The sequence below is a fragment of the Rana temporaria genome, chromosome 10 (genome assembly GCF_905171775.1).
Source record: "Rana temporaria chromosome 10, aRanTem1.1, whole genome shotgun sequence".
In the NCBI taxonomy this organism is placed as follows: Eukaryota; Metazoa; Chordata; class Amphibia; order Anura; family Ranidae; genus Rana; species Rana temporaria.
The window spans coordinates 15,496,629-15,522,138 of record NC_053498.1 but is presented as its reverse complement, the minus strand read 5'-3'; the positions used below and the strand labels follow the sequence as shown (position 1 = coordinate 15,522,138).

The window sequence follows — 25,510 nt, the reverse complement described above, 5'->3', positions numbered from 1 at the left end:
GGTGCGTTCAAGCGTCATGTATGTAGGTTTTGAAAAGAGGAACCTGAAGCTAGACCATATGGTATGCAGTATATTTCCGTGAGTTAGCAAATTACTAGTGATTAAAAAAAGCATTGTATAGAGAAGTTCTGTAGAAATTCTACTTAATTATCTGAGTGGGTGACTAAAATACATATGTATGTAAATGTCGTTGTTTAACCACTTGAGACCCACGCTGTAGACGAAGGACGTCCACAGCGCGGCTCTCAAGTTTATTTGCATTCCACGCGCGCGCCGCTGGGGGCGCGCAGCGGGGAAAAACTGTGCCCGGCGCATCGCTGAGATGCTGGTGCGCGTGCCTGGCGGCCGCGATGTCCGCCAGGTACTCGCGATAGGCAGTGACAGCAGGGGCGTGGAGCTCCGGAGCTCCACGTCCTGTCAGGGAGAGAGGAGACCGATGCTGTGTCCCTTGTACATAGGGACACAGCATCGGTCACCTCCCCCAGTCAGTCCCCTCCCCCCACAGTAAGAATCACACCCAGGGAATACATTTAACCCCTTCCTCACCCCCTAGTCTTACCCCTTCCCTGCCAGTCACATTTATACAGTCATCGGTGCATTTTTATAGCACTGATCGCTGTATAAATGTGAATGGTCCCAAAATAGTGTCAAAAGTGTCCGATATGTCCGCCGCAATATCGCAGGCCTGACAAAAAAAAATCGCAGATCGCCGCCATTACTAGTAAAAGAAAAAAAAATCATAAATCTATCTCCTATTTTGTAGACGCTATAACTTTTGCGTAAACCAATCAATATACGCTTATTGCGATTTTTTTTAACAAAAATATGTAAAAGAATACGTATCGGCCTAAACTGAGGAAAAAAATATATTAAAAAAAAAAAAAAAATTGGAATATTATTATAACAAAAAATATCGGTTTTTTTTTCATTTTTTTTTGTCTTTTTTTGTTTATAGCGCAAAAAATAAAAATCGCAGAGATGATCAAATACCACCAAAAGAAAGCTCTATTTGTGGGGAAAAAAATGATAAATATATAATTTGGGTACAGTGTTGTATGACCGCGCAATTGTCAGCGCTGAAAGCTGAAAATTGGTCTGGGCAGGAAGGGGGTTTAAGTGCCCAGTAATGAAGTGGTTAAGTTAAGATAACAATCAATAATAAAGTAATTGTTAATAGTTTGCTGGGGGGCGCATGACTCGTTGGTAATAAAATAATGACGGTATAGGAATTGACAATGTGTTCCCTAAGGACTCGTTTACATCTGTGTGGGCTGGACCCGAGCTTATATGGGAGGCCTGCCCCCTGCCAATTCCAATTGAGAATTGGTCAGGACTCCTCACATGAGCTCCCTGTCACTCCAATTCCCAGCCCTGCCCCTCTTCTAAAACATTCTCCCTGGAAGCAGGGGAGGCGCCCAGAAACTGAAGCACAGGTGGTCACACCCACTGCTACACTAACCACTCCCTGCCCCCCCCCAGATAAAAACAAGAAGGCCTAGCCTGAAGCATAGGCCTGCCTAAATTTACCTGCCTGGCAGCTACCACACAAAAATCCTTACCTCTAGCACCTACCTATGGTAGAGGGTGCTATATTTGTGTAGCGCCCTGCTCCTGATGACAGGCGCTATGTCAAATTTAGAGGGTGTCTAAGCCGATAGTTTGGCTCAGACTTTGTTAATTAAGGCTAAATCAGCCACTGTTCCGGCTATGGCTGTGCTGGAGGGATTTCCCTTTGTTTGCCTGTAGGTGGCGATACCACCACAGGCCAATGTTGGAACTAAGGCAAGCCATGGTGTATTAGGTGTCTTTCCTCAGGAACAGCCAAGTGGGAATGGTCTCCCCGCTGGGCATGCTGGGGAAGGCTACTTAAGGTGCAGACGCCATTTTACGGGGGCCTTCTTCGCCTCGTGGCCCTCCTGGCACAAGGTATGTGTCGTGTGATTTTTTAGCCTCAGGGCCATGCTGGGCTGAGGCTGCATTTCTGCCTGGTAGGCCCAGTTATCCTGACTGGGGCCTATGCTTTGGAGGTGCTTCTGTGCTGTCTGTCCTGCGGGAGGGAGCCACTCAATGGAGGAAGCCAGGGGAGGACCGAGCGGAAGTCTGGTACTTTGGGAGAGGCCTGGTAACTTATTGAAGGATGCATCGTAGCCTACAATACCTTACAGTGTGCTGGGTTGGCTTAAAGGCTCTAGAACTGTAATGCTGAATCTCCGGGTACCAAATCCTATGGCAGAGGATTCCGGAATCCCTTACTGAACTTGCAACCAGTCTGTGGCAGAAACTGAGATTATTCTTGTCCGTGCATCATCCCGGCTGCTAGGCCAGGTGAGAGGGGCCTATCCGGGTGAGCAATACCCACTCGAGAGAAAGTGGTGAGCAGGGATGGACTGGCCATTGGGACTACAGGGAGTTTCCCGGTGGGCCGATGGATCAGTGGGCCGGCTTTAGTAACAGTGGACCACCGACTCCCTTCGCTCCTCTGTCTCTCCCTTCCCGCAGCGCTCACCTCCTCTCCCTCCCTGCAGCGCTCACCTGGGGGGGACAGAGAAGCAGGGGGAGGACCAGAGGAGCAGGGGGGATGACAGAGGAGCATGGGGGAGGGGACAGACAGCTGACTCAACAGCTATGGCCTGGGAGCTTCTCACTTCTGCCTAATCTTGTCCCATAAGGGGGGGCACCAAACTGATTCTTTCCCCCCTGGTACTGCCAATACCAGTACCAGTCGTTCTACTCTAATAAATTAGAATGGCTAGTGGCTAGTGAAGGGGGAGAGGGGGCTTGGGTGGCCGGGGGGGGGGGGTGTGGGAGTTGTCCAGGCCGCCATGGGAGAGACCTGTCCAAGTGGGCCAGTCTGGATGAAGTCCAGGGCCAAATTTTTGTCCCAGTCCAGCCCTGGTGGTGAGTGTGACTTTGAAGTTTAGCAATTCCCCAGTGATTTGCCTTGTGCGCCTGAACCTTCCCCTGAACCTTCATCCCTCTACTTCAACAAGTTGGTTGAAAATAAAGTGAAAGAATAGGAGCTATAACTTGTAGACATTGAACTTTTTACAGACTCTCAACCCCTAGACAACGAGGAGCAAGGTAATGTGCAAGGCCCAAATTTAAACCAGCAGCTCCTACGGGGGCAGTGCTACATCTGCATTCCTCTCCCCTCTTTTACCCCCCCTTCTCTTCCCTCCTCCCACCCTTCCTTTTCCTTTTTCCCCTCCTCCTCTTTTCCTTCTTGGTCGTTTTCTTTTTTTTTTGTTACTACCTTTTGGTTTTAGATGATTTATTTTATTATTTATATATTTTGAAATTGTATAACCCAACGTCCTTTGGTGTCTCCCGTGTCCGCCGTGGGGGGATTACCTTCGGGTGCCTCTGTTGCGCTGTCCTATTATCCACTGGTCTCTCCGTGTAAGCAATGTATGGATTTAAAGATCCCCAAACTATATGCTAACTACATGCTATTTACTAAATATTACTTTTGATTTCTGTATTCCTTGTTATTCTGTACATTCTATGTTAAAGCTGTTTGATTATGAGATCATGTTTATTTTTGTAGATGACAATAATTGACTCCTCCTGAGGAAGCGGCTTATGCTGTGAAACATGTAGAGGACCATGTCAAGATTTACTACATCCGGTACCCCTTGTATTTTTGGGGTTCATCGACCCTCTGAATCCTTTTAAGGACCATGCACGGCTGTAACCCTTGATTGTTTATACTTTTTTGTACAAAACTTCTTTGCTCCTTCCCTTTCCCCTTTTAATCATTTTTTTAAAATAAATAAATGATTATATTTTATGATACTTTTGTCCAATCCTTGGGTACAGAGATAGTCCAGTTCTTTCTATTTCTGTAGGTTTTGAAAAGAGGAACCTGAAGCTAGACCATATGGTATGCAGTATATTTTAGTGAGTTAGCAAATTACTAGTACATAAAAAAAAGTACTAGATAGAGAAATTCTGTAGAAATTCTACTTAATTTTCCGAGTGGGTGACTAAAATACATATGTATATGCCTTGCGAGGAAGAAACTTCTCTAATTGGCTGCTGGGGAAAACTTGCTTTGCCAGAATCCCTCTAGCGCCAACTGCTGGCCAGGGATGATATTGCATGTAACGTATATGTGATACGTTACGCCGCGCCGACAGATACTGCAATGTATCTGAATCCGGCCCACTGTCTTTGAAATTGCCCCAGCCCCTGTTCAAATCCAATCCGGGGACAAAACCGGGGATAGACCCGGTCCGGGGACAGTGTCCTCAATCCAGGGACTGTCCCTGGAAATGTCTGGTCACCCTAGTCCTGGAACAATAGATCCTCCAGCATTAATAGACCTTCCAGAACACCCCAGCATTAGTGATGCTCACGAATATTCGCATTTGGAATATTCGTTACGAATATGGCATATTCGAATATTCGCGAATAACTCGAATTTCGCGGCCAAAATTCGCTATTCCGAATATTCGTATTTTTTATCGACGTCTAAAAGCATTGCTGGTATGATTAGAGACCCTGGGCCGAGTAGCTAAGCTGAGGCGATCCTTTTATGTTGCCGAATATTCGCAATGGCGAATATTCGATTTCCGAATATTCGCGAATACTTTCTCCGCCCTTCTTTTGCATCAGAGCCAATCAGAGTTCTCCTACCACAGTTGTCAAAATCTCGCAATCAATTTTGCATTCGCATTAGCGAAATTTCGATAAAATATCACCAATATTCGATTTCCGAATATTCGCAAATACTTTCTCCGCCCTTCTTTTGCATCAGAGCCAATCAGAGTTGTCAAAATCTCGCAATCAATTTCGCATTCGCATTAGCGAAATTTCGATAAAATATCACCAATATTCGATTTCCGAATATTCGCGAATACTTTCTCCGCCCTTCTTTTGCATCAGAGCCAATCAGAGTTGTCAAAATCTCGCAATCAATTTCGCATTCGCATTAGCGAAATTTCGATAAAATATCACCAATATTCGATTTCCGAATATTCGCGAATACTTTCTCCGCCCTTCTTTTGCATCAGAGCCAATCAGAGTTCTCCTACCACAGTTGTCAACATTTCGCAATAAATTTCGCATTCGCATTAGCGAAATTTCGCAAAATTTTTTTTTTTTTTTATAAAATATCACGAATATTCGATTAGAATTCGTCTATATATTCGTGATATATCGCAAAATCGAATATGGCGTATTCCGCTTAACACTACCCAGCATACCTTGCTATTACATACATTCAGTGCTCGAGGTGCTGGAGGCGCAGTTCCTGCGCTTCCCCAGGTTCCCACTGAAAAAAAGCGCTGTGCCTTACAAATCGAAGTTTACTGGTTAGGTCCTGCCAGTATGTCAAAGGGGTAATTATAGTCAGTTGGCATCAACATGCAATGCATCCATATGCAAGGCTGAGTATGCTAGTTCCCTTTGCTTGCGGTACACAGTTAAGACATGGTCACCACCCCTGGGTCCATACAGGAACTGCCTAAATATTGCACATGCTCCCCCTCTACACATTGGCCCAGATTCAGGTAGAATGGAGCAATATTTGCGTAGGCAAAGAGCAAAGATTTTTCTCTGCGCCCACGCAAATATTTCCATTTGCCCAGCGATTCACGGAGCAGTAGCTCCGTAAATTGCGCGGGCGCTATGCTAATTAGCCCTGCGTAAGGGCGCCTAATGTAAATGATCCCGCCGGGGGCGGGAATCATTTAAATTAGGCGCGCTCCCGCGCCAAGCTAACAGCGCATGCTCCGTCGGGAAACTTTCCCGACGTGCATTGCGGCAAATGACGTCGCAAGGACGTCATTTGCTTCTAAGTGAACGTGAATGGCGTCCAGCGCCATTCACGGTTCACTTACGTAAACGACGTGAAATTTAAATTTCACGGGCGGGAGGCGCAGCTATACTATAGCATTGGCTGCGCCTGCTATTAGCAGGAGCAGCCTTATGCTAAAGGCGCCGTACGGAAACTCCGTACCTTGCGTACGCAGGGCCCGCGCAACTTTTGTGAATCGGTGGTAGTATGCAATTTGCATACTACACGCCGATCACAAAGGCCGCGCCCCCTAGCGGCCAACGCAAGAATGCAGCCTGGGATGTGAAGGCATAAGGAGGCTTATGTTTGTCACATCCTAGGCTGCATTCGGTATAACGAGGTTCCTGAATCAGGAGCACTCGTTACACCGGAGCAAGTAAGCACTTGCGCCGCGCAACTATGGTTGCGCGGGCGCAAGTGCTTCTTGAATCTGGGCCAGTATGTGTTATAACGTATAATGTGTTATAACGGGCTGTCCTTTATAACACATTGCACAAAAATTATTTCCTGTTGACACCATTGGATAAATTATTTTCAAGTTAACCAACAATCTTATTTCCTCTGGTGCAGCAACAAATCCACTATTTCCTCTTGTTGTTGCAAAGTCTTGCTTAATAGAACCGAGTCTAGAGACTCACAGACTCTTTGGTTTACGTAGAACTTTAAAATTGAGAATTTATAATAGGCAGAGGACTATAAAAAAAAAATTAAACAGTTCAAAAGGTTATTATGATGCCAATTTCACTATAGAAAATAATTAAATTCACAAGAAAAAGTTATTTATGGTAGCATAAAGCAGAACTTCACCCTAACGGTCATGTTGTATCACGTTATCTCCTCCCTACTCCCTCTCTTTCTAATGGACATTTTGGGCCAGATTCACGTATGAGCGCGTAACTTTGTGCGGGCGTAGCGTATCCTATTTACGCTACGCCTCCGCAACTTGGACGGGCAAGTGCAGTATTCACAAAGCACTTGGGGCCAGATTCAGGTAGAATCGCGGCGGCGTAACTTATCGTAGATACGTTACACCGCCGCAATTTTTCATCGCAAGTGCCTGACTCACCAAGCACTTGCGTGAAAAATTACGCCTCCGGCGTAAGCCCGCGTAATTTGAATGGGTGTGTGCCATTTAAATTAGGCGCGCTCCCGCGCCGGACCTACTGCGCACGCTCCTTTTCAAAATTCCCGCCGTGCTTTGCGCACAGTGACGTCATTTTTTTCGAACGGCGACGCGCGTAGCGTAATTCCGTATTCCCGGACGGCTTACGCAAACAACGTGAATTTTTAAATTTAGACGCGGGAACGACGGCCATACTTTATACAGCAATACGTTTGCTGTGTAAAGTTAAGGCACCCAAAACGACGATTAACTTTGCGACGGGAAACTAGACTAGCGGCGACGTAGCGAACAGGAAAAACCGTTGTGGATCGCCGTAACTCCTAATTTGCATACCCGACGCTGGTTTACAACGCAAACTCCCCCCAGCGGCGGCCGCGGTACTGCATCCTAAGATCCGACAGTGTAAAACAATTACACCTGTCGGATCTTATGGATATCTATGCGTAACTGATTCTATGAATCAGCCGCATAGATACTCTGAGAGATACGACGGAGTATCTGAGATACTCTGTCGTATCTCCGCTGTGAATCTGGCCCATGCTCCGCAAATTGTGGCGGCGTAGCGTAAATGGGCCGGCGTAAGCCCGCGTAATTCAAATTTGGAAGAGGTGGGCGTGTTGTATGTAAATCAATCGTGACCCCACGTAATTGACGCGCCTAACGAACGGTGCATGCGCGCGCATGCTCAGTATCACATTGAATTTACGCCCTAAGATACGCCAGGCCCAATGCCTGTGACGTGAACGTAACCTACGCACAGCCCCATTAACATACGACTTACGTAAACGTTGTAAAAAGATACGCTTGCCGACGTCCATACTTTGCATTACCTACGCCTCATATAGCAGGGGTAACTTTACGCCGGACGTAAGCCTTACGTAAACGGCGTAGTGGCCGAAGGTACATTCGTGCATCGGCGTATCTACCTAATTTACATATTAGACGCGTAAATCTACGGAAGCGCCCCTTGCGGCCAGCGTAAATATTGCACCCAAGATACGACGGCGTAGGAGACTTACGCCGCTCGTATCTTGGCCAAATCTATGCGTAACTGATTCTAAGAATCAGGCGCATAGATACGATGGCTCACATTCGGACTTACGACGGCGTACGTGGAGATACGCCGTTGTAAATCCGCTGTTAATCTGGCCCTTTATTTTGGCAAAGTCATTTATTTGTACTGCAAAGCAACACTGTCACGTTTCTTGGCTAGGCAAGAAGTTCTCCCCTTCCCCTGTGCATGTGCCGATTAGGGTGACCGCGTGTCCCGGATTGCCTGGGACAGTCCCACATTTTGCAGGTCTGTCCCGGGCACCTTCATTCCAGGACAGTACAGTGTCCCGGAATGAAACACAGCCACCCCCCCAGGCCAATCTGATGCCCCCAAAAAAGGCCGCCACATCACTGCTTTACTCACTGACAATACTTGCCCTGGCCGGGAATGCCTGGAGGAGCACAATCCCCGCCCCCTGTTTGTGATTGGAGAAATCATAAATCGCGCCTCTTGTATCCAATCACTGTGCTGTGATTCGTTACAGCACAAGCTGATTTTTGGGGCCATATTTACATAGTTAGTTAGGTTGAAAAAAGACACAAGTCCATCCAGTTCAACCACAAAAAAATAAATAAACAAAACAAAAAAACATAGTACAATCCCATACACCCAACTCCATACCCACAGTTGATCCAGAGGAAGGCAAAAAAAACCCAGCGGAGCATGATCCAATTTGCTACAGCAGGGGAAAAAATTCCTTCCTGTTCCCCCGAGAGGCAATCGGATTTACCCCGGATCAACTTTACCTACAAATCTTAGTACTCAGTTATATTCTGTACATTTAGGAAAGTATCCAGGCCTTTCTTAAAGCAATCTACTGAGCTGGCCAGAACCACCTCTGGAGGGAGTCTGTTCCACATTGTCACAGCTCTTACTGTGAAGAAACCTTTCCGTATTTGAAGATGAAATCTCTTTTCCTCTAGATGTAAAGAATGCCCCCTTGTCCTCAGTGTTGACCATAAAGTGAATAACTCAACACCAAGTTCACTATATGGACCCATTGGCGGTTGGTGCTCAAAATTTTTGGAGGGCGCAAACAAACGGGAAAAAAAACAATTGCAGCCTCACTGTGCCCATCAAAGGCAGCCACTGTGCCCATCAAATGCAGCCACTGTGCCCATCAAATGCAGCCACTGTGCCATCAATTGTCACCACTGTGCCATCTATTGTCGCCACTGTGCCATCAATTGTCGCTACTGTGCCATGCCATCAAACGCAGCCACTGTGCCATCATTTATCGCCACTGTGCCCATCAATTGTCACCACTGTGCCATGCCATCAAACGCAGCCACTGTGCCATCAATTGTCACAACTGTGCCCATTGTCACCACTGTGCCATCAAATGTCGCCACTGTGCCATCAAATGTCGCCACTGTGCAATCAATTGTCACCACTGTGCCCAGCAATTGTCGCCACTGTGCCCAGCAATTGTAGCTACTGTGCCCATGAATTTTCGCCACTGTGCCCATGAATTTTCGCCACTGTGCCCAGCAATTGTAGCCACTGTGCCCAGCAATTGTCACCACTGTGCCATCAATTGTCGCCACTGTGCCCAGCAATTGTCGCCACTGTGCCCATCAATTGTCGCCACTGTGCCCAGCAATTGTCACCACTGTGCCATCAATTGTCGCCACTGTGCCCAGCAATTGTCGCCACTGTGCCCATCAATTGTCGCCACTGTGCCCAGCAATTGTAGTCACTGTGCCCAGCAATTGTAGCCACTGTGCCCATCAATTTTCACCACTGTGCCCAGCAATTGTAGCCACTGTGCCCATCAATTGTCGCCACTGTGCCCATCAATTTTCGCCACTGTTCCCTGTAAAATGCTGCCACTGTGCCCTGTAAAATCCCCCCCCCCGCCTGGCACTTACCTTTCTGGGGTCAGCCATCCTGCTTCTACCGTCCCTCGATGTCTTCTCCCGCCCTTGATGACGCTTCAGCCAATCAGGTTACCGGTAACCAGAACCGGTGAACCTGATTGGCTGAGACGCCTTTGTTCCAAATCAGGGATAGTCCCTAGAAATCAGGGACAGTTAGGAGCTATGATATATGCTACTTAGCTTAACCTTTGCTACAGCATCTTTCATAGTAAAGTCCAAGGTAGGTCTGCGTACACAGGCAAACATCTGGAGGGATCTCTGAGCTGGCACTACAGGTGAGCGGCTGGAGGAGTCCCAGAGCTATTAGCTTAGATAGGTAGCTAGAGACACAGAGCCAACCCACTTGAAGCACAACACTCTCTTCAGTGGCTGGTTCTTCCAGAGAAATTGTGCTATAGGGCTCCTGGCTGGCTGCCCGCATGCTGTGAATAACAGTAGGGGACTGTACACCTGGCTGCAGATCACGTGCCCAGCCACCTCGGCCCCATCAGATGTGGTCCATCTGAGCTGCCAAGGGAGGGAAAGGTAAATCCCCTGGGCATGCTCAGGAGTCCAGTGGATTATGCATTCTATGCATTAAGATAAAACACCTTCTGTGTGCTGCAGCCCCCCTAATACTTACCTGAGCCCTATCTCGATCAAACGATATTGCAGGAGAGTCTCGGCCACCCAGGACTCTCCCTTCTGACTGGCTAAGACAGCCGTCCCCACCGGGAGAAGACAGTGATTATCACTAGCGGCATGTCACCCTGGGCTCAAGATGACCTTGTCCTGGTGCTACCGGCTGGAACACCAGGCAGAAATAAAGAGAAAAAAAAACTATAAAAACAAAGAAAACAAATACAGATACAGCATTTAACCACTTCAGACCCGCGCTATAGCCGAAAGACGGCTACAGCACGGACCTGAATTGCCGGCAGGACGCACACGGCACGCTTCATGATCAGCGAGTCTATGAGACTCGGCTGATCACAGATCAGAGTAAGGGGTCGAATCCGACTCCTTACCACGTGATCAGCTGTCAGCCAATGACAGCTGATCATGTGATTGAAAACAAATTGACGATCACCGGCGGCTGTCATTGGGATATCGGTCCTGATGAAGGAGAGCCACCTGCCAGTGACCACCAGCACCAACTATAAGTGCCCACAGTGCTACCCATCAGTTCCCACAGTTCTGCCCACAGTGCCACCCATCAGTGCTCACAGTGCCACCCATCAGTGGCCACAGTGCCACCCATCAGAGCCCACAGTGCCACCTAGCAGTGTCACCTACCATTGCCACCCTACCAGTGCTTATCAGTTTCACCTACCAGTGCCCATCAGTGTCACATACTAGTGCCCATCAGTGCCACCTATCAGTGCCCCCATCAGTGCCACCCATCAGTGTCACCCATCAGTGCCCACAGTGTCACCTATCAGAGCCCACAGTGCCACCTAGCAGTGTGACCTACCAGTGCTCATCAGTGTCACCTACCAGTGCCCATCAGTGTCACCTACCAGTGCCCATCAGTGCCACCCATCAGTGCCCCATCAGTGCCCACAGTGCCACCCATCAGAGCCCACAGTGCCACCTGGCAGTGTCACCTACCAGTCCTGCCCTACCAGTGCTCATTAGTGTCACCTACCAGTGCCCATCAGTGCCACCTATCAGTGCCCATCAGAGCCCCCCATCAGTGCCACCATCAGTGCCACCCATCAGTGCCACCCATCAGTTCCCCATCAGTGCCCCCATCAGTGCCACCCAACAGAGCTCACAGTGCCACCTAGCAGTGTCACCTACCAGTGCCGCCCTACCTGTGCTCATCAGTGTCACCTACAAGTGCTCATCAGTGTCACCTACCAGTGCCCATCAGTGCCACCTATCAGTGCCCATCCGTGCCACCCATCAGTGCCACCCATCAGTGCCCCCCATCAGTGCCCCCATTACTGCCCCCATCAGTGGCCATCAGTGCCACCTTATCTGTGCCCACAGTGCCACATTATCTGTGCCTATCAGTGCCCACCAGTGCAGCCTATCAGTGCCCACCAGTGCCGATTCATCAGCGCATATCAATGAAGGAGAAAAATTATCTGTTTGCAAAGTTTTATAACAAAATATGAGACATGATTCTTTTTTTTTCATAATTTTTCATGTTCTTTTGTTTGTTTAGCAAAATATTATGGCCCAGATTCACAAAAGAGATACGACGGCGTATCTCTGTTTTAGGGTCTTCCTATCTATGCGACTGATTCATAGAATCAGTTACGCATAGTTAGCCCTAAGATCCGACAGGTGTAATTGTTTTACACTGTCGGATCTTAGGATGCAATACCGCGGCCGCCCCTGGGGGGAGTTTGCGTCGTAAACCAGCGTCGGGTATGCAAATTAGTAGTTACGGCGATCCACAACGGTTTTTCGCGTTCGCTACGTCGCTGCTAGTCTAGTTTCCCGTCGCAAAGTTAGTCGTCATTTTTGCTGCCCTAACTTTACACAGCCCACGTATGTGCTGTATAAAGTATGGCCGTCTTTCCCGCGTCAAAATTTGAAAAAATTTTCTTCTTGCGTAAGACGTCCGGGAATACGAAAGTACGCTACGCACGTCGCCATTTGAAAAAATTACGTCACTTCGCGCAAAGCACGGCGGGAGTTTCAAAACGGAGCATGCGCAGTAGGTCCGGCGCGGGAGTGCGCCTAATTTAAATGGCACACGCCCGTTTGAATTACGCGGGCTTACGCCGGAGGCCGCCGGCGTAAGTTTTCATGCAAGTGCTTTGTGAATCAGGCACTTGCGATGAAAACTTGCGGCGGTGTAAAGTATCTACGATACGTTACTCCGCCGCGATTCTACATGAATCTGGGCCAAAAAACCCAGCAGTGATAAAAGAAAGCTCTATTTGTGTGAAAAAAATTATAAAAATGTCATTTGGGTCCAGCGTTGTATGACCGCGCAATTGTCATTCAAAATGCATCAGCGCTAAAAACTGTAAATTGGAGGGGGGTTTAAGTGCCCAGTAAGCAAGTGGTTAATGGTCATTTTTTTGTTTACACCCCTTTAAATGGTAGGAGGTCTGGAGACGTTTTATACTTTCTCCTGCTTAAGCAACACTTCATAATTAGTCACAACTTTCATTGAAAGCTAAAGCGGCGTTATAATTGACATATTAACACGTAATTATGTGTAGCGTGTGATACCCGATCCCAAGGGGGACTTAACTTCTCGCTAAGCAGGCTTCTGGTGTTTGTTTCCGACTCTTACTTCTGCTTTTGTCTTCGAGACTCTCGTAATAATCACACCCTGTGTGCAAAGAGAATAACCACACCAGTCACACCAGTCACACCAGTCAGAGAGCACGAAGGGAGAAGACGTTACTAAATGATTGAGTTCTGAAGAACAAGTCGTAGATTGGTGGACTGAGAAAGAACGTCGAGGACAAGCAATATGGCAAGATGTGGACCCCATGAAATGGACTACTGAATTGTTTTACAGGTAAGAAAAGACCTGATGAAGGGCAAGGAGAGGGCTTGTAGGACCTCGGGAGAGGTTTGCTAAAAAAATGAATTTATAATACTTTTAAGAAAAGGTGATTGAAGTGCCAAAACTTTTTATTTTATTATTTGGGTTAGAACCAAACCAAGCCATGCCAAGCCAAGCCAAGCCAAGCCATGCCAAGCCAAGCCAAGCCATGCCAAGCCAAAGGGACCCAAAACTTTGGTGGAGGATGCTTTTTACACCTTGGGCTAGATTCACAAAGAATCGCGGCGGCGTAACGTATCGCCTTTACGTTACACCGCCGCAAGTTTTCAGCGCAAGTGCCTGATTCACCAAGCACTTGCGTGTAAACTTACGGCGGTGTAACGTAAAGCCGTCCGGCGTAAGCCCACCTAATTCAAATGGGGCGTGTACCATTTAAATTAGGCGCGCTCCCGCGCCGAACGTTCTGCGCATGCTCCGTGTGAAAATTTCCCGCCGTGCTTTGCGCGAAATTACGGCGCCCCAACGTGTTTTTTGAACGGCGACGTGCGTAACGTACTTTCGTATTCCCGGACGTCTTACGCAAAAAATTTGAAATTCGACGCGGGAACGACGGCCATACTTTAACATGGGCTGTCTAAATATAAGCCATGAAATAAAAGCCGCAAGTTTACGACGGGAAAAGCCGACTAGCGACGACGTAAGAGAATGCGACGAACACGCGTACCTTCGTGGATCGCGGGAATCAGCTAATTTGCATACCCGACGCTGGAAAACGACGCAAACTCCACCCAGCGGCCGCCGGAAAATTACACCTACGATCCAAAGGCGTACGAAGCCGTACGCCTGTTGGATCGAAGCCTAAAGCCGTCGTAACTTGTTTTGAGGATTCAAAACAACGCTACGACGCGGCAAATTTGAAAATACGCCGGCGTATCAGTAGATACGCCGGTGTTTTACAACTGTGAATCTGCCCCTTTGTATTTTGCTTTCAACAAAGTCTTGAGGTCTATGATGGAGCACTGGCTTTTTCTGCTTCGAGGATTAGAACCAAGTTTTGTTGGTCAAAATTTTTTAATAATTTTTTTTTTTATTCATTATTTTTTACTTGCATATTTATTTTTATAATTATGACTGCTTACTTTTTCTAGGAAAGGTGCTTTTTTTAGCATCTGTTTTGGTAATTAGAAAATAATTACAATTATTTTATTGGTAAAACATAAGGGGCCAGATCCACGTAGCGTGGCGCATTGTTGCGTCCGGCGTAGCGTATCTCTGATACACTACGCCGCCGTAACTTACAGCGTATTTTCCTTATCCTGAAAGAATTTGCGCCGTAAGTTACGGCGGCGTAGTGTAACTTTGGCGGCGTAAGGACGCGCAATTCAAATGGATGTGATGGGGGTGTGTTTTATGTAAATACGTCTTGACCCGACGTAAATTACTTTTTTTTTGAACGGCGCATGCGCCGTCCGTGGGGGTATCCCAGTGCGCATGCTCGAAATTAACCCGCAACAAGCCAATGCTTACGACGTGAACGTCATTCTACACAAAGCCCTATTCGCGAACGACTTACGCAAACAACGTAAAATGTTTAAAATTCTACGCGGGAACGACGTCCATACTTAACATAGGATACGCCTCATATAGCAGGGGTAACTATACGCCGAAAAAAGCCTTACGGAAACTACGTAAAAAAATGCGCCGGCCGGACGTACGTTCGTGGATCGCCGTATCTAGCTAATTTGCATACTCGACGTGGAAATCTACGGAAACGCCACCTAGCGGCCAGCGTAAATATGCACCTTAGATCCGACGGCGTACTAAGACGTACGCCAGTCGGATCTAGCCCAGCTTCAGGCGTGTCTTGTTTTGTGGATACAAAACAAAGATACGCCGGAGCAAAATAGAAGTTACGCGGCATATCAATAGATACGCCAGCGTAACTTCTTTGAGGATCTGGCCCAATGACTTTTTAATTCATTATTTTTTACTTGCATATTTATTTTTATCATTATGACTTCTTACTTTTTATAGGAAGGGTGCTTTTTTTAGCATCTGTTTTGGTAATTAGAAAATAATTACAATTATTTTATTGTTAAAAAATAATTACTTTTTTATACATTATTTTTATTTGCATGTTTATTTTTTATAATCATGACTTCTCCTTTTTATAGGAAGGATGCTTCTTGCATCTGTTTTGTTATATATCTTGCTTTGTTCTCAATACATTATTGAAGTCTATGATGGAGCACTTACCTTTTCTGTTTCAAGGATTAGAACCATGTTTTGTTGGTCAACATTTTCTAATTATTTTATTGCTAAAAAATAATTACTTTTTTATTCATTATTTTTTACTTGCATATTTATTTTTTATAATTATGGCTTCTTACTTTTTATAGGAAGGGTGCTTTTTTTAGCATCTGTTTTGGTAATTAGAAAATAATTACAATTATTTTATTGGTAAAAAATAATGAATTTTTTATTCATTATTTTTTACTTGCATATTTATTTTTATAATTATGATTTCTTACTTTTTATAGGAAGGGTGCTTTTTTTTAGCATCTATTTTGGAGAATTAGAAAATAATTCTAGATATATATATATTTTTTTATAATCATGACTTCTCACTTTTATAGGAAGGATGCTTCTTGCATCTGTTTTGTTATATATCTTGAATTATTAGAAAATAATAATTAGAAATAATAATAATCTAATAATTATTAGAAAATAATTCTAATTATTTTATTGTTAAAAAATAATTACTTTTTTATACATTATTTTTATTTGCATATTTATTTTTTATAATCATGACTTCTCCTTTTTATAGGAAGGATGCTTCTTGCATCTGTTTTGTTATATATCTTGCTTTGTTCTCAATACATTATTGAGGTCTATGATGGAGCACTTACTGTTTCAGGGATTAGAACCATGTTTTGTTGGTCAACAATTTTAATTATTTTATTGTTAAAAAATAATGACCTTTTTATTCATTATTTTTTTACTTGCATATTTATTTTTATAATTATGATTTCTTACTTTTTATAGAAAGGGTACTTTTTTTAGCATCTATTTTGGTAATTAGAAAATAATTCTAATTATTTTATTGTTTTAAAAAAAAAAAACTTTTTTATTCATTATTTTTTAGTTGCATATTTATTTTTATATTTATGACTTCTTACTTTTTATAGGAAGGGTGCTTTTTTAGCATCTGTTTTGGTAATTAGAAAATAATTTAAATTATTTTATTGCTAAAAAATAATTACTTTTGTATACATTATTTTTATTTGCATATATATTTTTTATAATCATGACTTCTCACTTTTACAGGAAGGATGCTTCTTGCATCTGTTTTGTTATATATCTTGCTTTGTTCTCAATACATTATTGAGGTCTATGATGGAGCACTTACCTTTTTCTGTTTCAGGGATTAGAACCATGTTTTGTTGGTCAAAAATTTTAATTATTTTATTGTTAAAAAATACTGACTTTTTTATTCATTATTTTTTTACTTGCATATTTATTTTTATAATTATGATTTCTTACTTTTTTTTATAAAAAGGGTGCTTTTTTTAGCATCTGTTTTGTTAATTAGAAAACAATTACAATTATTTTATTGGTACAAAATAATGACTTTTTTAAACATTATTTTTATTTGCATATTTATTTTTTATAATCAGGACTTCTCCTTTTTATAGGAAGGATGCTTCTTGCATCTGTTTTGTTATCTATCTTGCTTTGTTCTCAATACATTATTGAGGTCTATGATGGAGCACTTACTTTTTCTGTTTCAAGGATTAGAACTATGTTTTGTTGGTCAAAAATTTTAATTATTTTATTGTTAAAAAATAATGACTTTTTTATTCATTATTTTTTTACTTGCATATTTATTTTTATAAATATGACTTCTTACTTTTTTATAGGAAGGGTGCTTTTTTAGCATCTGTTTTGGTAATTAGAAAAAAAAAAAAAATGTATTGTTAAAAAATAATGATTTTTTTTATTCATGATTTTTTACTTGCATATTTATTTTTATATTTATGACTTCTCACTTTTTATAGAAAGGGTGCTTTTTTAGCATCTGTTTTGGTAATTAGAAAATAATTACAATTATTTTATTGGTAAAAAAATAATGATTTTTTTATACATTATTTTTATTTGCATATTTATTTTTTAGAATCATGACTTCTCACTTTTATAGGAAGGATGCTTCTCGCGTCTGTTTTGTTATATATCTTGCTTTGTTCTCAATACATTATTGGCTTTTTCTGTTTCAAGTATTAAATTAGGCGCGCTCCCGCGCCGAGCGTAGAGCGCATGCTCCGTCGGGAAACTTTCCCAATGTGCATTGCGGCAAATGACGTCGCAAGGACGTCATTTGCTTCAAAGTGAACGTGAATGGCGTCCAGCGCCATTCACGAATCACTTACGCAAACGACGTGAAATTCAAATTTCACGTCGCAGGAACGGAGGCTATACTTTAGCATTGGCTGCCCCTACTATTAGAAGGGGCAGCCTTACGCTAAAGATGCCGTACGGAAACTCCGTACCTTGCGTACGCAGGGCACGCGCAACTTTGTGAATCGGTGTTAGTATGCAATTTGGTTTGAATCCTCAAACCAAGATACGACGGCCTTTGGCTTTGATCCGACAGGCGTACAGCTTCGTACGCCTTTGGATCGTAGGTGTAATACTTCGGCGCCCGCTGGGTGGAGTTTGCGTCGTTTTCCGCGTCGGGTATGCTAATTAGCTTTTTCCGGCGATTCACGAAGGTACGTGCGGCCGTCACATTCTCTTACGTCGTCGCTAGTCGGCTTTTCCCGGCGTATAGTTAAAGCTGCTATTCTGTGGCGTATAGATAGACTTGCCATGTTAAATTATGGCTGTCGTTCCCGCGTCAAATTTTTTTTTTTTTTTTTTGCGTAAGTCGTCCGTGATTGTCTACGTTCAAAAAATTACGTTGGTGCGACGTCATTTCGCGCAAAGCACGGCGGGAAATTTCAAAACGGAGCATGCGCAGTACGTTCGGCGCGGGAACGCGCCTAATTTAAATGATCCACGCCCCATTTGAATTAGGCGGGCTTGCGACGAGGGATTTACGCTACGTCGCCGCAACTTTACAGGCAAGTGCTTTGTGAATCAAGCACTTGCCCGTAAAACTTGCGACGGTGTAACGTAAATGCTATACGTTACGCCGCCGCAAATGTACATGAATCTGGCCCCATGTGTGATTGTAATTGGTCTAAAAAAAAAAAATGATTGGAAAAAATAAACGACTTTTATATTCAGTATTTGTTTTTACTTGCATTTTTTTTTTTTTTAATGCTCATGACGTTTTACTTTTATAGGAAGGATTGGTCGACTTGTGTACAACCAGTGCTGCTGGCAATAGTTGGCATCACTGATCATTGGCTCCCCATTAGTAGAATACAACAGCACAGCAGGAAGATTCCCCCATCCACATATAACGTGTGAACGGGGGAAACTATATATTTTTTTAATTTTTCCATTTTTAAGGTGAAAAAAATAACTGCCAATGACGGCCCCCCCCAACCCCCCCCCCCGTTATATTTAACAGGCAGGGCAGCCATCAGGAATTATGGGGCCCCTTACACAGCTTCAGGCATGGGCCCCCTGGAGCAGAGAACCGGGGGGGGGGGGTGCTGACGCCTGAAATTAAGAAGCGGGGGGGGGGGGGCTGCCGCGAATTGAGAGGCGCCCTTTAATAAAAAATAAATATATATATATATACACACACACACAAAATATTTTTTTTTTTATAAAAATAAATTACAAAAAAGGCGGGTTGCCATCCGGGACCTCTGGGCCCTTTAATAATAATAATAATAAAAAATAAACTTCTGGGCTCTTTAATAATAATAAAAAAAAAATTATAAAAAAAAATAAAATAAACATTTATATATATATATAAAAAAAAGGGGGGTTGCCATCCAGGGCCCTGAGGACCTCTGGGCCCTTTAATACAAAAATAAAAAATAAATATATATAAACAAAAATAAACATTTATAACAAATAAAAATAAGGGGGTTTGCCACATGGGGCCCTGGGGACCTCTGAGCCCTTTAATAAAAAAAATATATATATAAAAAGAAAAAAAAGAAAGAAAATATAAAAAAATAATAATAATATTATAATATAATATTTTTTTTTATAAAAAAAAAGGGGTTGCCACCTGGGGCCCTGGGGACCTCTGGGCCCTTTAATAATATATATATATATATAATAAATAAAAAAATATATAAGAAAAAATATTTATTTTTTTATTAAAAAAGGGGGTTGTCACCCGGGGCCCTGGGGATCTCCGGGCCCCCCGTACCCCTAAAAAAAAATTGGCCCTTTAATAAAAAATAAAATAAAAATATATTAAAAAAAAAATATATATATTTTATAAAAAAAAGGGGAGTTGCCATATGGGGCCCTGTGGGCCTCCGGACCCCCAAAAAAAAAAAAAAAAAAATGTTTTTTTTTTTTAAAGGGGGTTGCCATCCGGGCCCCTGTGGACCTCCGGGCCCCTTACAGGTGTACTGCCTGTACCCCCCTGATGGCAGCCCTGTTAACAGGTATGCAACAAACTGTTGGTTTGTTGTTAGAGTTCCAGGCTTTGGAGCCATCATTGTTATCCTGGTTTTACCACCAAGTAAGCCTCTGAGCTGTTTTGGAGGTGGTGATGCTGTTTCATATTTCACATTGTCACTAGAGCAAATTAGTGCAAAATGAACTGTAAACTCTGCCGTACTCACTGCCAGATTTGTATTACAGGAATCGGAGTATACACATCGAGATGCAACTTCCAGATCAGGACCACTTCTTGTTGCTGCTCTTCATCATCTCCTCTCTGCTGAGAAGTACGTATATCAGAATTCCCTTATATTTTATTCTATCGTATTGTATTTATAATATATTACCATCTGCAATTGTGTAAAAACTCCCATGTGTCCATTTATTTCACACTAATGTCATTTTACAATTATGAAATGGCAAAAAAAACTTCAGATGATAGTTTAATTCTATGGATTTGCCTGAGAAGTTATCGGTGTGTTTGGAAAATATTGCACTTCGCTATTTACTATTTATTTATTTCGGGTTCTTATATAGCGCTGTCAATTTACGCAGCACTTTACAAATATATTGTACAGTCACATTAAAGGAGAAGTCCAGCCTGAGTTCATTAGGTTGGGCTTCTCCTAGAGGTCACAGGCAGGGCTTTTTGACACCTAAGGCGAAAACCTTATTTGCCGCCCCCTGGCTCCACCCCCTTTGCCTTGCCCATGTATATTAATGAAGTGCCCATCAAATGCAGCCTCACCAGCGCCCATTAAATACAACCTCCACAGCACTCATCAAATGCAGCCTCACCAGTGCCCATCAAATGCAGCCTCACCAGTGCCCCTCAAATGCAGCCTCACCAGTGCCCATCAAATGCAGCCTCACCAGTGCCCCTCAAATGCAGCCTCACCAGCGCCCAATAAATACAACCTCCACAGCACTCATCAAATGCAGCCTCACCAGTGCCCATCAAATGCAGCCTCACCAGTGCCCATTAAATGCAGCCTTACCAAAGCCCATCAATGCAGCCTCACCAGTGCCCATCAATGCAGCCTCACCAGTGCCCCTCAAATGCAGCCTCACCAGTGCCCATCAAATGCAGCCTCACCAGTGCCCCTCAAATGCAGCCTCACCAGCGCCCAATAAATACAACCTCCACAGCACTCATCAAATGCAGCCTCACCAGTGCCCATCAAATGCAGCCTCACCAGTGCCCATTAAATGCAGCCTTACCAAAGCCCATCAATGCAGCCTCACCAGTGCCCATCAATGCAGCCTCACCAGTGCCCCTCAAATGCAGCCTCACCAGTGCCCCTCAAATGCAGCCTCACCAGTGCCCATCAATGCAGCCTCACAAGCACCCATCAATGCAGCCTTCCAGTGCCCATCAATGATTGTTTGCTTGCTTCCATTCATACGGGAGTCGGGACACAGACACAGTCCTCCGCCAGGCGCTGCGCCTCTGACACTATGTGCGGATTGAGCGGCGGCTGCCTGCTGATGCTGAGACTTAGTTGCTTGCTGCAGAGAGGAGACAGTAGGAATACCAGTAGCCGTGCGCCCTAGGCAGCAGTGTATGCCAGTCGGCGGCTCTCCCTGTCAGAGGGGGGGGGGGTCTGTGCTGATAATCAGCACATTGATTATCAGCACAGCCCCCTTAAATGTAAAAATTACATGCCCAGCAGTGCCCCATATAATAAACTCTGCAAGTGCCAATTCCTGCTCACCACAGTGCCAAGCACTGCCCACCACAGTGCCAATCACTGCCCAGTAGTAACACCTGTCAGTACCTCATTATCAGTGCTGCCCATCAGTGCCACCTGTCAGTGCCAATCAGTACCGCCTATCAGTGCCAATCAGTGCTGCCTGTCAGTGCCCATCAGTGTTGCCTATCAGTGCCGCCTATCAGTCCCTATCAGTGCCGCCTATTGGTGCCCATCAATTCTACATATCAGTGCCACTTTATCAGTGCTGTCTCATCAGTGGCCATCAGTGCCACCTCATACGTGCCCGTCAGTGAAGGGGAAAACAACATTTTATAACAGAAACTAAAATAAAAATAAAACAATTGGGTCTTTTTTAGTTTGTTTATCAAAAAATAAAAACTGCAGAGGTGATCAAATACCACCAAAAGAAAGCTCCATTTGTAGGAAGAAAATGATAAAAATTTAGTTTGGGTACAGTGTAGCATCACCGCACAATTGTCATTCAAAGTGCAACAGCGCTGAAAGCTGAAAATCGTCCTGGGCAGGAAGGGGTGTAAGTGCCCGGTATGGAAGTGGTTAAAGTGTTACTAAACCCAGGACTCTGCAGTCACTATATCTGGTCTCCCACAGTCCACAGAACATGGAAATGCAATTATTATAGTAAAGTTAGGCTCCATGCACACAGAAGCTAAAAAAAGCTATAAAAAAACGCCAGTAGCTTTGCAGGGAGCCTTTCAACGTTTTTTTAGCGTTTATTAGCATCTTTCAGTGTAGCGTTTTTTAGATTTTTTTTTAATCTTTTTTTTTTTTTTTCAATGGATAAAATGGATAAAAAAAAAAAGCTAAAAGATGCTGGCGAGCATTTTTGAGAGTTTTTGAGCTTATTTCTGCGTTTTGCGTTTTTTCCTTCCCGGAAAACGGCACTTTGAATGCAAATTTCGGGCGTTCAGAGAAAAGCCAATAAACTCCAAAGCTCATTAACACTAAAACATACATAGGCTAACATAGGCCCAGATTCTCATAAAATTACGTTGCTCCTGGGCAGCGTAACGTATGTGATTTATGTTACACCGCCGCATGTTTACAGCGTTAGTGCCTGATTCTCAGAACACTTACCTGTAAACTTGCGGCGGTGTATCGTAAAAGCGCTCGGCGCAAGTCCGCCCAATTCAAATGGGGCGGACACCATTCAAATTAGGCGCGCTCCCGGGCCGAGCGTACTGCGCATGCTCCGTCGGGTAAATTACCCGACGTGCATTGCGCTAAATGACGTCGCCCCGACGTCATTTGCTTAGACGTTTACGTAAATGGCGTCCAGCGCCATTCACGGACGTCTTACGCAAACGACGTTATTTTTTTAAATTTCGACGCGGGAACGACGGCCATACTTAACATTGGTTGCCCCTCATAATAGCAGGGGCAACTTTACGTGTCGCGTAAGCTACGGAAACGTCGTAAATTCTCAGCGTCGACCGCGCGTATGTTCGGGAATCTCGCGTAATTACCTAATTTGCATAGACGACGGGGAAAACTACGATGCGACACCTAGCGGCGGGAAAAAAAATTACATTTAAGATCTGACAGCGTAAGAGCCTTACGCCTGTCAGATCTAATGGGTATCTATGCGTAACTGATTCTAAGAATCAGTCGCATAGATACCCGGGGCCAGATTAGGACTTACGACGGCGCAAATGGTGTTGCGCCGTCGTAACGCCATTGAGAATCTGGGCCATAGAGTTCAGTTTATGGGCTTTTAAAAAAAACGCCAAAACGCCAATAAACTGCAGTTTATCAGCTTCAGTGTGCATGGAGCCATAAACTGCAAAATACCTTTTCTCATCGGCAGTATATAGCAGTCTTGTGATTTCTATCAGTGCCTGGTTAAAGCTTGTAGGAGAAGCAGCCGATTTGAAGGAGGAAAAATATATAAAACAATTTTAAATTGACTCCATACCATTACAGTTTAGCTTCAAAAGAATAACATATATATTTTTCTTTCTTCAGATACTACTTGTCAAGTTGACCTTTCCAAATACACGGTACTTGTACAACGTGAAATCAGTGTGCAGAGAGGACTATGTGTGTACATTCCATGCAGATTTACTGTGCAGTTGGGACCAACACCGGCAGCCTATGGAACCTGGTACAAGGGCAGTTCAAGTGGAGATGTTGTTTCTTCTCAAAACCCTTCTATGAAACCTCCAAAGAATCCGGGACGGATCTTCTTTACAGGAGACGCGACAAAGTTGGACTGCTCTATGTCTATAAATGATGTTCAGCCTAGTGATGGTGGTACATATTTATTTAGATTTGAAGATGTTGAAGGAGGAAGCTTCAACTATGAAAATTACAAAATCACATTAACTGTTACCGGTGAGTTTTATTATTTCAGTCATTAGGAAAATGAACCCACGTTCCCGTATTTTTGACTTTCCATTTGGATTTGCCTGATCCGTGCCTGAAAGTATAACTAAAGCCAAAGCTTCTTTTTTCATTTTGGATAGAGTGGAGAGGGATTAGAACCCCTGTCCGTTTTTTATCTGCCTGTGTCCCCCGTTAGAGAGATTCCCCCCTATTTGTCCTGTTTACCATTATCATTGAAAGTGAACTAAAATCCCAAATTTTGGGTGGTCATCACGACAGGAATCAAGGGGAAATCTTCCAATGGGGACACTAGTTCTGCTGACAACCTCACTTTGGAGAGATTTCCTCCAACTTCCTGTTTTGTCTATGGGGCAGGAAGTAAAGGGAAATCTCCCCCAATTGGACACAAATAGCAAAAAAAAAACACTAAAAAAACTGACAGGGGTTATAGCAGTCATACACTTAAAGGATCACTAAACAAAACATTTTTTTGGGCTAAATAGCTTGCTTTACCTTATAGCAGTTTTGATTTCATGTCCTCATTGTCCGTTTTTTCTTTGAAGCAGCTGTAATCCTTTGCTGTAATCCTCACTTCCTGGTTCTCTGGCTCCATAGTAAATTTCTCATGGGAGCTTCTCACTGTGGTCTAAGCTGTGTGTCTAAAACTTCTCAGAACCAATCAGATTCATTTTAAAAACAAAACACTGCCCTGGATTTGTTTGTTTTTGTTCTGTGTGTCTCTTTACTTCACATAAACATGAAATCAGTTTAAAACCGAAAGTGAAACTAAATGCACATTATAAGATAGAATTAAATAAATTTTTCATCATTTTTAAAAGGAATCAGTTAACTTTTATGTCTCTATACCCTGTAAACAGTCATTTCAGCAAAAAAAAAAATTTCCTTTAGTGACCCTTTAACTTCCACGGTTGGAGTGAATGCTGACCGAAAAGGATTTTTCCAATTTAGTCCAATTTATTACAGATTGCGGAGTATGTTTGAGGATAATACAAATACCCCTTTCTTATAGATTGCTGCAGAGGATACAAGTGCCAGGCTATTCGGTGAGCTTGAGGTCCATTAGCATAGTTGCCAACATTATAAAAAAATTAATAGGGACACTTTTTTTTGTCTGTGGGCGGTTTCTTATTATAATTAGGGGGCAGGCATTTGTTTGTAGGTGTGATATGGCGGAAAATATAGGGGGGAAAGGGTGTGGCTTAAGCGTAATATTGGGCATGGCTTCGAGGGTGTGGCTCAAAGGGTTGTGGTTAGAGTCTGAGATGAACGAGGGATGGAGTGAAAAACAAAGAAAGAGAGAGAGAGAGAGAGAGAGAAGGAAGGAAAGAAAGAGGAATTGAGGGACAGCAGGCCAAGATCCTATACCACAATAGAAATCTGTGTATTCCAGAAAGTTTAACAATCAGCAGATAAAGATACTAGGGTTGTCCCTGTACGATACTAGTATCGGTATCGGGACCGATACCGAGTATTTGCGGGAGTACTTGTACTCCCACAAATGCCCCCGATGCCTGGCCTAATACATGGCCCCCCCCACCACC

The 25,510-nt window shown here is 43.8% G+C and overlaps 1 protein-coding gene across 1 annotated transcript in view; it reads left to right on the top strand.

Moving 5' to 3' along the window:
* Window positions 1-13,082: 13,082 nt before the first annotated feature.
* LOC120915796 (sialic acid-binding Ig-like lectin 10) overlaps window positions 13,083-25,510 on the top strand; it is a 42,464-nt gene continuing 30,036 nt past the window's right edge. Inside the window, exons 1-3 of the mRNA XM_040326594.1 lie at window positions 13,083-13,326; window positions 20,092-20,177; window positions 23,589-23,957. Coding sequence (XP_040182528.1) covers window positions 13,298-13,326; window positions 20,092-20,177; window positions 23,589-23,957 — 484 coding nt within the window. The 5' untranslated portion in view covers window positions 13,083-13,297. The remainder of the gene's footprint in view (window positions 13,327-20,091; window positions 20,178-23,588; window positions 23,958-25,510) is intronic.